We start from the raw sequence: 12,905 nt of genomic DNA on the forward strand, positions 1-12,905 counted from the left end.
ATATAAAACGCCCCTCAGTGTAGTAAATAAATAAACTAAACTACCCTCTGCATAGGAACGATACCCCCAGAATACAAATATACAGTAAATGAATAAATACTTCCAAAAATAAATGCAAAAATAAATAAATGCATTTAGAAATGTATAAAAATAAATACACAAATAAATAAATAAATAATTAAAATATAAAATGCCCTCAGTGTAGTCAATAAATAAACTAAACTACCATCTGCATAGGAACAATACCCCCACAATACAAATATACAGTATATATGCTCCATGACCATGTTAAAAGAACTTGTAACTCTCAAAAATATTTTAAAAAAGAAATAATTAATATATCTCTAAATTCCACAGTGGAAGGCGGCATATTGCACAGCATCAGTTCAGGTGTACTGTGTGCATTTGGGAGTTTCCAGCCACAGAGAGAGATTAGAGCATCATTAGCATCATTATCACATTCAGACCAGAGGGCTCTTTAAGAGGAGAGCAGCTCTGCATCTGCTGATCTGTCAGCAGGCGGTGCCTCCTCCTCTCTCCTCCCTCCTCCCTCTTCCTCCTCCTCCTCCTCCTCCTCTCTGCTGCACCTCAGAGACCGGCCGACACCAGCCGGTGTACTGAACTGTCTCTCTGCAGCAGCCAGCTGATCATGCACTAGATATATCCGACCATCATGGATGATATTCGGTAGCTGAGGCTGAGATGTTCAGATGGACCGACCGTCCTCCTCATCTCATCCTCTGCAGGTGTAACCAGCAAGGTAACCAGACTGGGGAGGGTCTGCCACGCTTTATCTACTCATGCATATCTCATCCATGTCTCATGCATGTCTGATGTCCAGCCATGATAAGGAGCTCTAGTGCTGCAGGGATGGACTACTTCTGTCTGTCTGCTGTAGTTTCACCCTGTTTGTCCTCTGAGCTGGTCTGACTGGTCCAGCTGGTTTGGTGAGAAGATCAGATCCTCAGTTTCATCCAGTAAGTACACAGAAGACTCACATTACTGGGTGTGATCCTGGAGTTTCTATATGTCACATTCATGCTAAATAAACCAGAATGCACTATAAGAATCTAAATGAATAGATACTGTGTTGTTCTCTGAGGCTCAGCATGTCCTCCTCGGTGGTGTCCAGGCTGGGTGATCTGCCCATGGACAGCTGGATGTCTCACCTGCCACCTGCTCTGTGGGACACCCCCCTGTACCACCTGGCCATCCCAGGTAGGCTGACACTGACACAGCACAGCACAGCATGGCTCACTATAGTCTGGATTCATTGGTTGAATGTTATTAATGTTGATGTGTGTGCAGGCCTGTCACAATAACTCTATATTGCCCCAGAAATAATATTATTGTAATTTTAAGACCATTTCATGCCACTGATATAATGATAATATAATTGTATAATAATGCATAAAATGAATAAAATAACAATATCTAAAATATAAATGAATAAATGTCATTAAATATAGAAATAATAATGATAAAAAAATATATTTATTTAAATCCCCCCACCCTGATTTTATTTATTTATTCATTTATTTTGATTAGGTTTATGTTGTATTATATCATTTTTATATATCCTCTGTGATATATTGTATGTTCTTTAATGTGTGTTTAACACAAGTTAAAATGAAATAAAATAAAGCAATAACTCGATATATAAATAAATGTCATTAAATGTAGAAGAAATAATATTAAAAATAAATGTAGCCATTAATTAATTGATAAAATGTGACATAAATTGATATTGATATTTCTGTTTTAATTTGCTTCTTTGTTTATTTATCTTTGTATTAATTCCCTTATTTATTTACTCTTCTGTTTAATTTTCCCTTTTATTTATTTATGTGCTTATTTTTTATTAATTTTTAAATGTATTAATTAATTTTATTTTTTATTTTTGCATGTATATGTTCATTTATTTTTTATTTATTTAGCATTTATTGTTTATGTTTCTTTTATTTATTTATTTATTTTTGCATATATACTTTCATTTATTTGATGTATTTTATATTTATTTTTAAATGTATTTATTTATTTAAGTATTTATGAATGTATTTATTTATTTATTTTGGCACGATTTTCACTTTGCATTTCACCCCTTATTTATTTCAGTATTCTTCCCTTCATACATTTCTTTTTACATGTCTGCCTCTCTTGCTCTCAGGGCGCCACCATAGCTATTACATGAAGCAATCAACTGTCTAATGATGATTATGTTTATCATCTTCCTCCCATCAGGCAGCCACAACGCAGTAACGTACTGTCTGGATATGAACGACAGATCCCCCGTTGACCTCACGCAGCCAGACATGCTGCAGAAGCTAGACAAATACATGAAGCCTTTCATTCGCCCCTTTGTGTACAAGTGGGCGATAACCCAGGTAATAAATCACACAGAGAGATGTTACTGGTTGTTAATGAGCTGGAGCTCATGTGATGAAATGTGCACGCCGTGTGTTTGCAGGAGTTCACTATAAAGCACCAGCTGGACTGTGGAGTCAGATACTGTGACCTGAGGATCGCTCACCGGCCCAACGACAGCTCCAACGACCTCTACTTCTACCACGGCGTCTACACCACGCTCACTGTGGAGGTGAAGCAACGCCACCATGCACACACACAAACACACTCTGTATATCCACGAGGCTGTTGCCACGGTGACATTTATGATCCTGTAAAGGCCATTTGCATCCACAACAATAACCATAGAGATAATAACCATAAAGAAGAAGTCGAGCTCAGCGAACCATCATCACTGCAGCGGGATACTAAATCCTCTCAACTCTGCTTCTTAAAGACTTTAATTAAAGTGGGTATGAACGTTCTGTCATCACTCTGTAATCAACATTATGGTCATTTTGGATGTTTTTAAGGTTATTGTAAGTGGGAACACAGCATTATCATTTAGAGTCGTGTTCTTATAGCAGTCCTATGGTACTTCCAGTCAGTGAAATCACTCTATCTAAGGAATACCTGATAACCAGATAAACGTGCTTTTAGCTTGTAAAATAAGGCTGTGAATTGTGCATTAGGGCAGTCTATCGATTAATATTTACTCACAATGCATTATTGTCCATAGTTACTCGTAATTAATCGAAAATGAATCACACATTTCTTATCTGTTCTAAATGTACCTTAAAGGGAGATCTGTCAAGTATTTAATACTCTTATCAACATGGGAGTGAACAAAAAATAAATAAATAAATATACAAACTCATAAATACTTAAATAAATAAATACATTATACAATAAATAAAACATAAATGCAAAAATAAATGCAAATATACATGCAAAAATAAATGAATAAATAAATGCAAAATGAAAAAATAAACAAATTAGAAATAAAAAAATGAAATTAAAAAAATAAATTAAAAAATAAATATCCGATTCAAACATTAAATCGTAAAATGACCGAAAAAAAGTCAGAAAAAAGTAAAAAAGAAATCCAAGAAATATGCTCCAATCATAACATGTCAAACTGCAGCCCAACAGGCAACAACAGCTGTCAGTGTGTCAGTGTGCTGACTTGACTATGACTTGCCCCAAACTGCATGTGATTATCATAAAGTGGGCATGTCTGTAAAGGGGAGACTCGTGGGTACCCATAGAACCCATTTACATTCACTGATCTGGAGGTCAGAGGTCAAGGGACCCCTATGAACATGGACATGACAGTTTTTCCTCGCCAAAATTTAGCACAAGTTTGGAGCGTTATTTAACCTCCTTCATGACCAGCTAGTATGACATGGTTGGTACCGATGGATTCACCAGGTTTTAGCATCTTCACTCTAACTTTAAAACTGAGCCGCTACAAACTAAAGATCACAAGTCGCATTAATGCGTTAAAGAAAATCGTACCCTAGTAGTTGCCCGACTGTGCATGACATGATTGAGTCCTGCAGCAGAAGCAGAATAACGTGTGTTTTCCCGGCAGACCGTCCTGATGGAGATCAGAGAGTGGCTGGACGCTCATCCCCACGAGGTGCTCATCCTCTCCTTCAGCCACTTCCTGGGTCTGAACCAGGAGCTCCACATGCTGCTGCTCACAACCATCCGCAACGTATTCACCTCCAAACTCTGTCCCAAAACGGTACGACTGCTCCTCCAGTTTACATTAAGGACTAAAAGAATAAGGCTGACCACAATCTGCATGTTTGTTATTGTCAATGAATCCAGTTAAAAGACCAAAACCAACAGTGAATTCATCCTACTAAAGTAGGCCTATTGCTATGGAGGACGGAACCTGGAAAATAAAATAAATGAATAAATAAATAAGTCATTAAATATAGCAAATATTAAAAATAAATGTAGCTATTAATTAATTGATCAAATTTATATTTCTGTTTTAATTTGCTTCTTTATTTATTTACTCTTCTATTTAATTTTTCCTCTAATTTATTTATATATTTATTTATATTCATTTTTTGCATTTATTATTATTATCATTTGTTGCATCATGTTTTATTTATTTTTGCATTAATTTTTTAATTAATTTTATTTTTATTTTGAAATGTATTTATTTATTTAAGTATTTATGAATTTCTTTTTCTTTCTGTATGATTTTCTCTTTGCATTTCACCCATTATTTATATCCCCAAACTTATTAATTTCGGTATTCTTTTCTTTTTACATTTCTTTATGCATTTCTGTTTCATTATGCAAATGAGGGGGCTGTCACTCAACATTTATTTTATTTTTAATATTATTTTTGCTACATTTAATGACATTTATTAATTCATCAAGTCAATTATTTATTTATTAATTTATTTTTTATTTTTGGCAGGTTCCATCCTCCATATATTGCCTGTGTAACCAAATGACATATGATATTCGCAGCAAGTGTTTTGCATTTTCGTGTTGTTTATTTGTCACTAAGGCCGTCCTCGACCAAAGAAATTCTCAGTCGACTAATTGATTAGTATATTAAATCAATGATATGTAAAAGAATCAAACAAAAGCACCACTTTAAATCTGGTCTTTACCAGAGATGTGCTCTGAAGAAATAAATCATTCAGCATGAAAAAAGCATAAAAAACAACTAATTGACAGAAGAAATCTTCCAGTTAGCTCAGACAGAGAGGACTGAATGCATTACAACTGGAAAGACGCGCCTGGTTTCAGTGTTTTTCATGGTGTTTTTTTACAGTAAGAAAAATATAGACTAGCGCCAGGCCAGCTTTATCCTTTAAATAACATTAAAACAGTCAGAGAATGAGACGAAGCCTGTTGTTCTGCTGATTTCAGGAAGTGTTAACTCTTCGAAACCTGTGGGCTTTAGGCTACAGAGTGATTGTGTCCTACGAATACAACATCGCCAGCTGTCACGTCGACCTGTGGCCTCATATCCCGTACTGGTGGGCCAACAAATGCAAAGCTGAGGCTCTCATCGAGGAGTTCGAACACCGGAAACAACACGGCCGACCAGGTAAATCCAACACAGGTTATTACTTTATAATTAAACTGGATCACACCACTAAATAATAAAATCACGTGTGTTTCAGGAGGATTCTTCGTCACAGGAATTAATCTGACGGAGGACCTGAAATACATCTGCACCCACCCGACGGAGTCCCTGAAGGACTTGGTGATGTCCACGTACCCGGCGCTGCTGAGCTGGGTGAAGGAGCAGACGCCCGGCTCCAAGGTCGGCTCGCTCAACATCATCGCTGGAGACTTCATCACCGAGAGCCAGTTCGTACCGACCGTCGTCACACTGAATGAGAAACTACTGAAATGGTCCTCGTGACTTTGCACCAGAGACGTGGACTCGAGTCAGACTCGAGTCACAAATTTGACAAAGTCAAAAAAAGACTTGCAACTGGACTTGGATTTTAACACCAGTGACTCATGACTTCACTTAGACTTGAGCCTTTGGTCTTGAAAATACTTGATACCTTCTCCCAGGTTATTTAAAAAGTATGTTATTTAAAAAAGTGTGCCATGAATCATTTCATTTCCTGAATCAACTAACGTTGGCGCTCTTCATTCCCAGCAAGTCCAGCATCCAATCAAGTCGCAGGAAAAAAACATGAAGAACTAACGTTACGTTATGTTACGGAGCGTCTGTTGGAAAAAATAAAACCAAAACCACGAACAAAAACTATGCAGTTGGTCAACAAAGAAAAAATTGCAGTTTGCAAAAAACGTGTCAGACGGAGACACAAATGGCATTAGATCTGGTGAAGAGCGCATTATGACTTGTTTAGGACAATGAACTCAACGTTTAGGACTTGGGACTGGAGTTGGTACTAGCCTGTCTTGACTTGGGTCTTGACTTGGGACTTGACCTGGCACTAGCTTGTCTTGACTTGGGACTTGAGTTGGTACTAGCCTGTCTTGACTTGGGGCTTGTCTTGACTTGGGTCTTGTCCTGGGACTAGCCTGTCTTGATTTGGGACTTGTCTTGGCACTATCCTGTCTTGACTTGGGACTTCAGTTGGTACTAGCTTGTCTTGTCTTGGCACTAGCCTGTCTTGACTTGGTGCTAGCCTGTCTTAACTTGGGACTTGACTCGGAACTAGTCAGTCTTGACTTTGGACGTGACACTAGCCTATCTTGACTAGGGACTAGCCTATCTTGACTCTGAACTCGCCAGTCTTGACTCGGAACTCGCCTGTCTTGACCTGGGACTAACCTGTCTTGACTTGGGACTTGACTCTGGACTAGCCTGTCTTAACCCGGAACTAGTCAGTCTTGATTTTGGACTTGAGTGCAAAGACTTGAGACTGACTTGTGACTTGCTAAACAACGACTTGGTCCCACCTCTCCTTTTCACCAGTTTGCATTATTCTATAAAATGTGAATCACAGCATGAAACCCAGCCGAGCTTGTTTATTACAGAACTACTTGAATTATTCATTTAAATATAAAAGCACTGATCTGATTTAAATATAGAATCACTGATCTGGAGTCGGTGAAACGTAAACTTCAGTCCTGTTTGTTTACATTCAGTTCACTATTTATGCAACGTACTGTACCAGTTTTCACGAGTCAGCGAAGGAGCAATAACTAATCTCACCTTGACGTTCTAGATGAGCACAAACTGTGTATTCAACGAGCACATATGACTGTAACGTAGGTCACACACACTTTTATAACTATGACAACATGTGGGCAGCAAGTTTAAGAGTTCTTTATCACCTACAGGATATCTATTAATCCACTGAGAATGTAGAAAAGACATGAAACTTATGCAAAATGCATGGAAATCTAATGTGCATGAACCATGACTGTTTTACTTCTGATTGAGCCAACAGGTTATCGGCCTTGTTTTAAAATAATGCTGCACCGCTGTGCCTGTGATGACATGATGCTTTTACAATAAACATGAATAATGAATAAACATTTTTTAAAGCAAATCACCTCATTTTTATTCATTAAGATGTACAAATCAATATTAAAATGATTCCTTCAGAGGGGACATGATGGGACGATATTAATATTTCATGTTCCGATTAAAGCCAAAATATCGCTCAGTCGGGCAGTTCGTGAAATAGTCACAAAATTGAATGTATTGATTCGCGTACATAGACATGAATTTAATTATTTATTTTTTTCGTGATGGTGATCAGCACGGAATCAATTCGTATATAATCCACATAATTTAGAAACAGGAAGTATAAAGAGTGGCAAACGCCACGTAGGGAGGAGTTCGGGGTGGATGGGTGGGTCTAAAAACACCAGACTTTCACCAGGAGACCACTATGGTGCCCCGTGTGAGGCCAGAAGTCAACGTTGATTTATTCGCCACGTAACTTCCATAATTAAGTTACAACACTTCCGGAGTTATTTTAATCCAAACCACCATCTTTTCCTAAACCTAAGTAGTTTTATTTTGAAAAAACACATGTTGCTGGACATTCGTAGGAAAACGCATTAAAAATACGTTAAGTGTCGTGGTGAGCGTCTCGAAAAAAAGGGAAATTTGTGTCTACATAGTCAAATAGATTAAATTTCGCGACTATTTCACCGCCGTGAGACTGTTGAAATTATCGATGCACAGTATTACTTTTTCTATCTTAATTTATTTATTTTATTTATTTCTAAATTCATCTTACTCTTATTGCTATTCTATTTTGCACTGGTGTTAATATTACTTTTTATACACTATATTTATTACTCTGTTGTATTTCTTATTCTTACGTTCTTGGAATTTTGGAGCAATCTCTGGCAAGAGAATTTCCTACAGGATTAATAAAGTTCTATATTATCTTAAAACAAATGTGATTCACGATATTATCCCTACTATTAATCATCAAAATATGCTTAAAATGGCACTAAAACATACATCAGAACGGCACATACGGGTACAAAAAGTCAAGGTCGCGCACGAGATAGATTTTATTTGTTTACACATAACCAAAAAGGTACAAGTAGAGACTACATAAACAACAACCAATGTGATGGAGAGGTGCAAAAAAAAACTCGGTGGGGCTCGATCAGGGCACTCTCTAATGCATACCTTAATCAATTTTAAAAAGAGAATAAATTATTGAAAAGGATTGAAAAAAGAGAGAGAGAGAAAAAAATGTAAATAAACAAAGTTAAATGGAACTAAGATTCACTTTATAATATCAATAAAAACTAATTATTATTAAGCAATTTACAGAGATAATCCATAAGGAACACATTGGGGAGATAAAAACAAACGTTTAACGGCACATAGGAGGTCTGAGTTTAGAGTTAATTCGAGTCAAATAACTGTGGAATTGTTGATTAAAGGAATACAGTTGATGGGAATATGAGGGAAGGATCTTGTTCAGAGATGTACACAAATAAAACGATCTGAAGTTGGTTAACTTGATAAATTATATAAAGTTAAAGACTAAAAAGCGTCCTCATGAACGTCCTTGTAATGTCGTGTTATTTAAACGCCTTCCCGTGAGACCGCGTTGGTGTCCTCTAGTCTGCTCACCAGGCGTCGGTTTCATTAACACAAAAGAAGTGAGCGTTTGTGTCTGTGGGTGTTTTCAGCTGAATGTTAAACTATGGAGCCACAATGGGGGAGAAAAAAGCTTTTGTGTTCCCGCTCAATAGTTTGTGTTACATCATGTGTTCTGGGATCAGTTCAGTTCATTCAGTGACAAACAGGCAAATAATTCATGTAAAGCTCTGATGAGTTTAAACATTTCCTGTCTCTTCTTTTAAAATAAGAATATAATGTGTAAATGTTGAAAATAGTTTCTGCTGTTAGACTGGAGTGTAAAGCTGTAGCAGCGTAAGGGAAATTAATAATAATAATGGTTGTTAAATGTCGACCAATCATATTCAATTTCACCATTAATTTCCATTTTTACTGTTTAATTTAAAGAGGCTCTATTTGATTTAAAGGTCCCATATCATGCTCATTTTCAGGTTCATACTTGTATTTTGTGTTTCTACTAGAACATGTTTACATGCTGTAATGTTAAAAAAATAACTTTATTTCCCTCATACTGTCTGCCTGAATATACCTGATTTACCCTCTGTCTGAAACGCTCTGTTTTAGTGCATTTCAACGGAATTGCAACGGAATTGCGTTGCTAGGCAACAGTTTGGGTCCATGTTTATTTCCTGTCAGCTGATGTCATTCACATACACTGCAACAGGAAATAAACCGGGACACATTTAGAATGTTTATCATTAAAACCGTGTAATGGTCTAAATATTGTAGATTTGTGACATCACAAATGGACAGAAATCCTAACAGTTTGTTTCAAACGCACAATTTCTGTATAGGGGCTGTGTGTATTTCTCCCTATTTTAATTGTTTTGATAGTTTAACAGTATTTATATAGCACTTAAGCCAGCTTTATAATATAAAAGACATGAAAATCTCACTTTTTTATATTATGGGACCTTTAAAGTAGTCTCAGTATCAGTGTGAGTATTTTATTGCATTATACTGACATTAAATAGATTTAAAAATATATATTTTTTTTAAAAAAGGTTGAATTTATTCCATTTCTCTCAGTGTTTCTGTGTCACCGACAGGTAAATGTAAATATCCACTCTATAATTTAAAGCCTCAGTCAGAATTAAACCGGGTCTCTCAGAGTAACAGGAGCTCTGACCGGCCTGCAGGGTTTCCACTGTTGTTTACGAGGAAAACATAATTCTCTAATCAGCATATCTTGTTGAATAAATGTTCCAATTTAAGTAATCAGTACTCATAATGAAAAGTCTATCATTGTTCCAGTAACACAGTGCAGTCTCCATGTGTTCACATTAATACGGTTTTCAATGAACTGGATCATGTTTCTTTTGGGATCAGGGACTTTGGTTGTTTTTCCTTCTTCTTCTTGTGAGATGGTGAATGATGTGATGAGAACTAGAAAAAGATTGTCTTTGTTTATGTGACGGATGGAGTGAAATATATCATGACTCATTTGTTCCTTTAAAAACACAACAGAACATGTGAGCTGCAGCAACAAATATCACCTTGAAAACAATGTGACAGAGAGAGAAAACTCCTGAGAAAAGATCAATTTCAGAGGAAAAGTTCATTTTGATAACTGAAGGAAGAGTCGTCTTTCCTCTGCACACAGGAGAACCATTAAATCACATTAAAACAGCAGAGAATCAGCCTTGTGGTGACTGAGCAAACTACTAATTCTGCTTTTTGGGAACTATGTGACATCTTGTTTATTAAGACATATTATCCATAAACGTGTTAACATGAGAATATTAAAATGATGTATTGATGTGTTGATCACATGCAGCGTCTTGTATCATCCAAATATTTGGTAAAGAAAACGTGTCGTCTCAACCTGATTGACCAGGAGGGGAAACGCACCAAGCTGCTCTCACTTGTTAATTAGGATCCAGTCCTCTCACCTGCTCAGGTGATCTGAATAACCTCCAATGAACTCAGAGGAACTGGGACATTCAGCTAGAGTTAACTAGGAAAAAGGGAAATGATAGCAAGAATGAAAGACGAGACACAACACTAAATCTGTTTGTTTTAAAGATTATGTTTTGTGTGACGGGTCCCTTCATGGTTAACAATTATTCCCCAGTTTTCAGCCGATCGGGAAGAATCCTGAGAACCAGTTCCCAACGACTAAATAAATAAATATTTACTTAGAGTAACAAATATAAGTTATGTGAGCCTTCACAATGAAACAATGCCTCTTCAATCTAACTATAAAACAAGGAATCTGTGTCTGTGTGTCCTTCTCATATCTCGAGAACTGTTCATCTGATCTACTTCACACTTGTTGGGTGTATTCCTGGCGCCCCAAGGGAGTGCTTTTTCAAATGTGGTGCAATTTGAACAAGGTCAATATTAATAAACTTTGAATAAACAAGCGAACGGTGCTTTGTTGGGTAGCAGGAGGCGGGGCTTCAGGGCTCTGCAGACTGAGTCGAGCATGCTGTCTGTCGCGGGCAGACCGCGGAGACTCATTGACCGCGGCTCATTGACTGCAGTTCCCTTTTTCTGCTGGATGCTAGATATATTAACGTCAACGAGCGACACATTCTGACGGTAGTTCGTGAAATAATCACAAAATTTTATCTTTTTGATTTGTGTACAAAGATGGAAAAATTCCCTTTTTTTTCGTGACGCTCAGCACGACTTTCAACAACGGATTTATAGTGCGTTTTCCTACGAATGTGCAGCAACTTGTGACGCACGTGTCAATTAATGCTCCAGTCTTTTCAAAATAAAACTGGTCAGTTTAGGTTTAGGAAAAGATTGACTTAACCAAGTCAATCTTTTCCTAAACCTAAAATTTTTAAATTCGTGTCCATGTACACGAATCAATACAATCAATTTCGTGACTATTTCACGAACTGCTGTGCGTCTAGGCTAACTCTCGAGTTGTGCTTGTTGTAGGTTTTGTGGGTGTGTCAAACTTTATGTAGGCTAAATAGATAACTATAACTTATGTAAAAAGAAAAAAAGTAAATTTCATATAGCGTAGGTTTAAATGTCGTCAATACAACGTTGAAACGATATGGACTGATCTTGTCTGAACCGTTGAAACGATGTCATCCGAAAAACCAATGTCAGAAAAACGTTCCTATCCGCCCCTCCACTAGACGTTATATCAACCTCCAGGACCAGCGTTGATGTTGTTTCAAAATAGATTTTAGCAAGTAACTTCCGTACTTAAGTTACACTTCCGGTGTTTGCTATCTTTCCCTAAACCTAACTAAGTAGTTTGTTGCCTAAGCCTAACCAGGCTTATGCTAGACCTTATATCAACCTCCAGGACCAACGTTGATGTTGTTTCAAAATGTTTGCTTTACTTTGTTGTTACGTTATTTATTTTAACCCAAACCCTGATGTGTGTTTTTCTGACCTTAACCAAGTAGTTTTGTTGCCTAAACCTAACCAGTCGTTTCACAACGTTAACCACGTGTCATTGTGCGTTTCTGCAGACGTGATACGAGGCTGATGTCAAATGCATTTATGGTTCAGAAACGTTGACATTCGTCATATCTGTGGTCTGGAAACTGGGTTGGTAAACAAATGTCTGTTTAATAACAAGGAAATGTGTATAAAGGTTTCATGAAAATAAACCAATAAACTAAACAAAATAAAGCCTGTGGGCGTTAGGTTATCTTTGGGCAGCACTAAGGTCTGCCCTGACGCAGGTAACCCAGTGGAAAGGTGTTCTTATATTCACTCAAACTTCAGAAATCTCCCTCAATCAGAAAAGTTCAAAGTCGCAAAGGAGACCAGAGTGTCTGGCTGATTCTGCATTAAGAGGGGGAAGGATCAGAGCGTCCTGGATGTACAGATTCCCTCCTCTTTTAAGCCCTAAAGAAAGGGCGTAGTCTCACCCTGATTGGCCAGGAGGGTAAATACACCAAGCTGCTCTCACTTGTTAATCAGGAGCCATCAGTCCTCTCACCTGCTCAACAGGTGAGCTGAATAACCTCAACTCCTTAACTGGGAAAAAGGAAATGACAAC

At 37.3% G+C, this 12,905-nt stretch overlaps 1 protein-coding gene across 3 annotated transcripts; it reads left to right on the plus strand.

Moving 5' to 3' along the window:
- Positions 1-508: 508 nt before the first annotated feature.
- Positions 509-7,345, plus strand: plcxd1.1 (phosphatidylinositol-specific phospholipase C, X domain containing 1, tandem duplicate 1). 3 transcript variants are annotated; one of them, XR_012594070.1, is made up of 8 exons: positions 514-977; positions 1,103-1,218; positions 2,242-2,384; positions 2,468-2,596; positions 3,938-4,093; positions 5,248-5,428; positions 5,505-6,349; positions 6,450-7,345. XR_012594070.1 is itself a non-coding variant. In XM_074636769.1 (7 exons), the coding sequence occupies exons 2-7, from the start codon at positions 1,110-1,112 to the stop codon at positions 5,747-5,749; spliced, it is 963 nt and encodes a 320-aa protein (XP_074492870.1). In that variant the 5' UTR covers positions 514-977; positions 1,103-1,109; the 3' UTR covers positions 5,750-7,345. The 3 variants fall into 3 exon arrangements, 2 of the variants coding, with proteins under 2 accessions (XP_074492871.1, XP_074492870.1); XM_074636769.1 differs by having other exon boundaries at positions 5,505-7,345; XM_074636770.1 differs by lacking the exons at positions 3,938-4,093; positions 6,450-7,345 and having other exon boundaries at positions 509-977; positions 5,505-6,308.
- The last annotated feature ends 5,560 nt before the right edge of the window (positions 7,346-12,905 follow it).

Source organism: Sebastes fasciatus, chromosome 5 (genome assembly GCF_043250625.1).
Source record: "Sebastes fasciatus isolate fSebFas1 chromosome 5, fSebFas1.pri, whole genome shotgun sequence".
Lineage (NCBI taxonomy): Eukaryota > Metazoa > Chordata > Actinopteri > Perciformes > Sebastidae > Sebastes > Sebastes fasciatus.

What these genes read in the sequence shown, in the direction of transcription:
- plcxd1.1 (XM_074636769.1), top strand. Translation starts at nt 1,110, where the DNA reads ATGTCCTCCTCGGTGGTGTCCAGGCTGGGTGATCTGCCCATGGACAGC. An exon ending in GTACCACCTGGCCATCCCAG is followed by an intron (nt 1,219 to 2,241) that starts GTAGGCTGACAC and finishes TCCTCCCATCAG; the next exon opens with GCAGCCACAACGCAGTAACG. An exon ending in ACACCACGCTCACTGTGGAG is followed by an intron (nt 2,597 to 3,937) that starts GTGAAGCAACGC and finishes TTTTCCCGGCAG; the next exon opens with ACCGTCCTGATGGAGATCAG.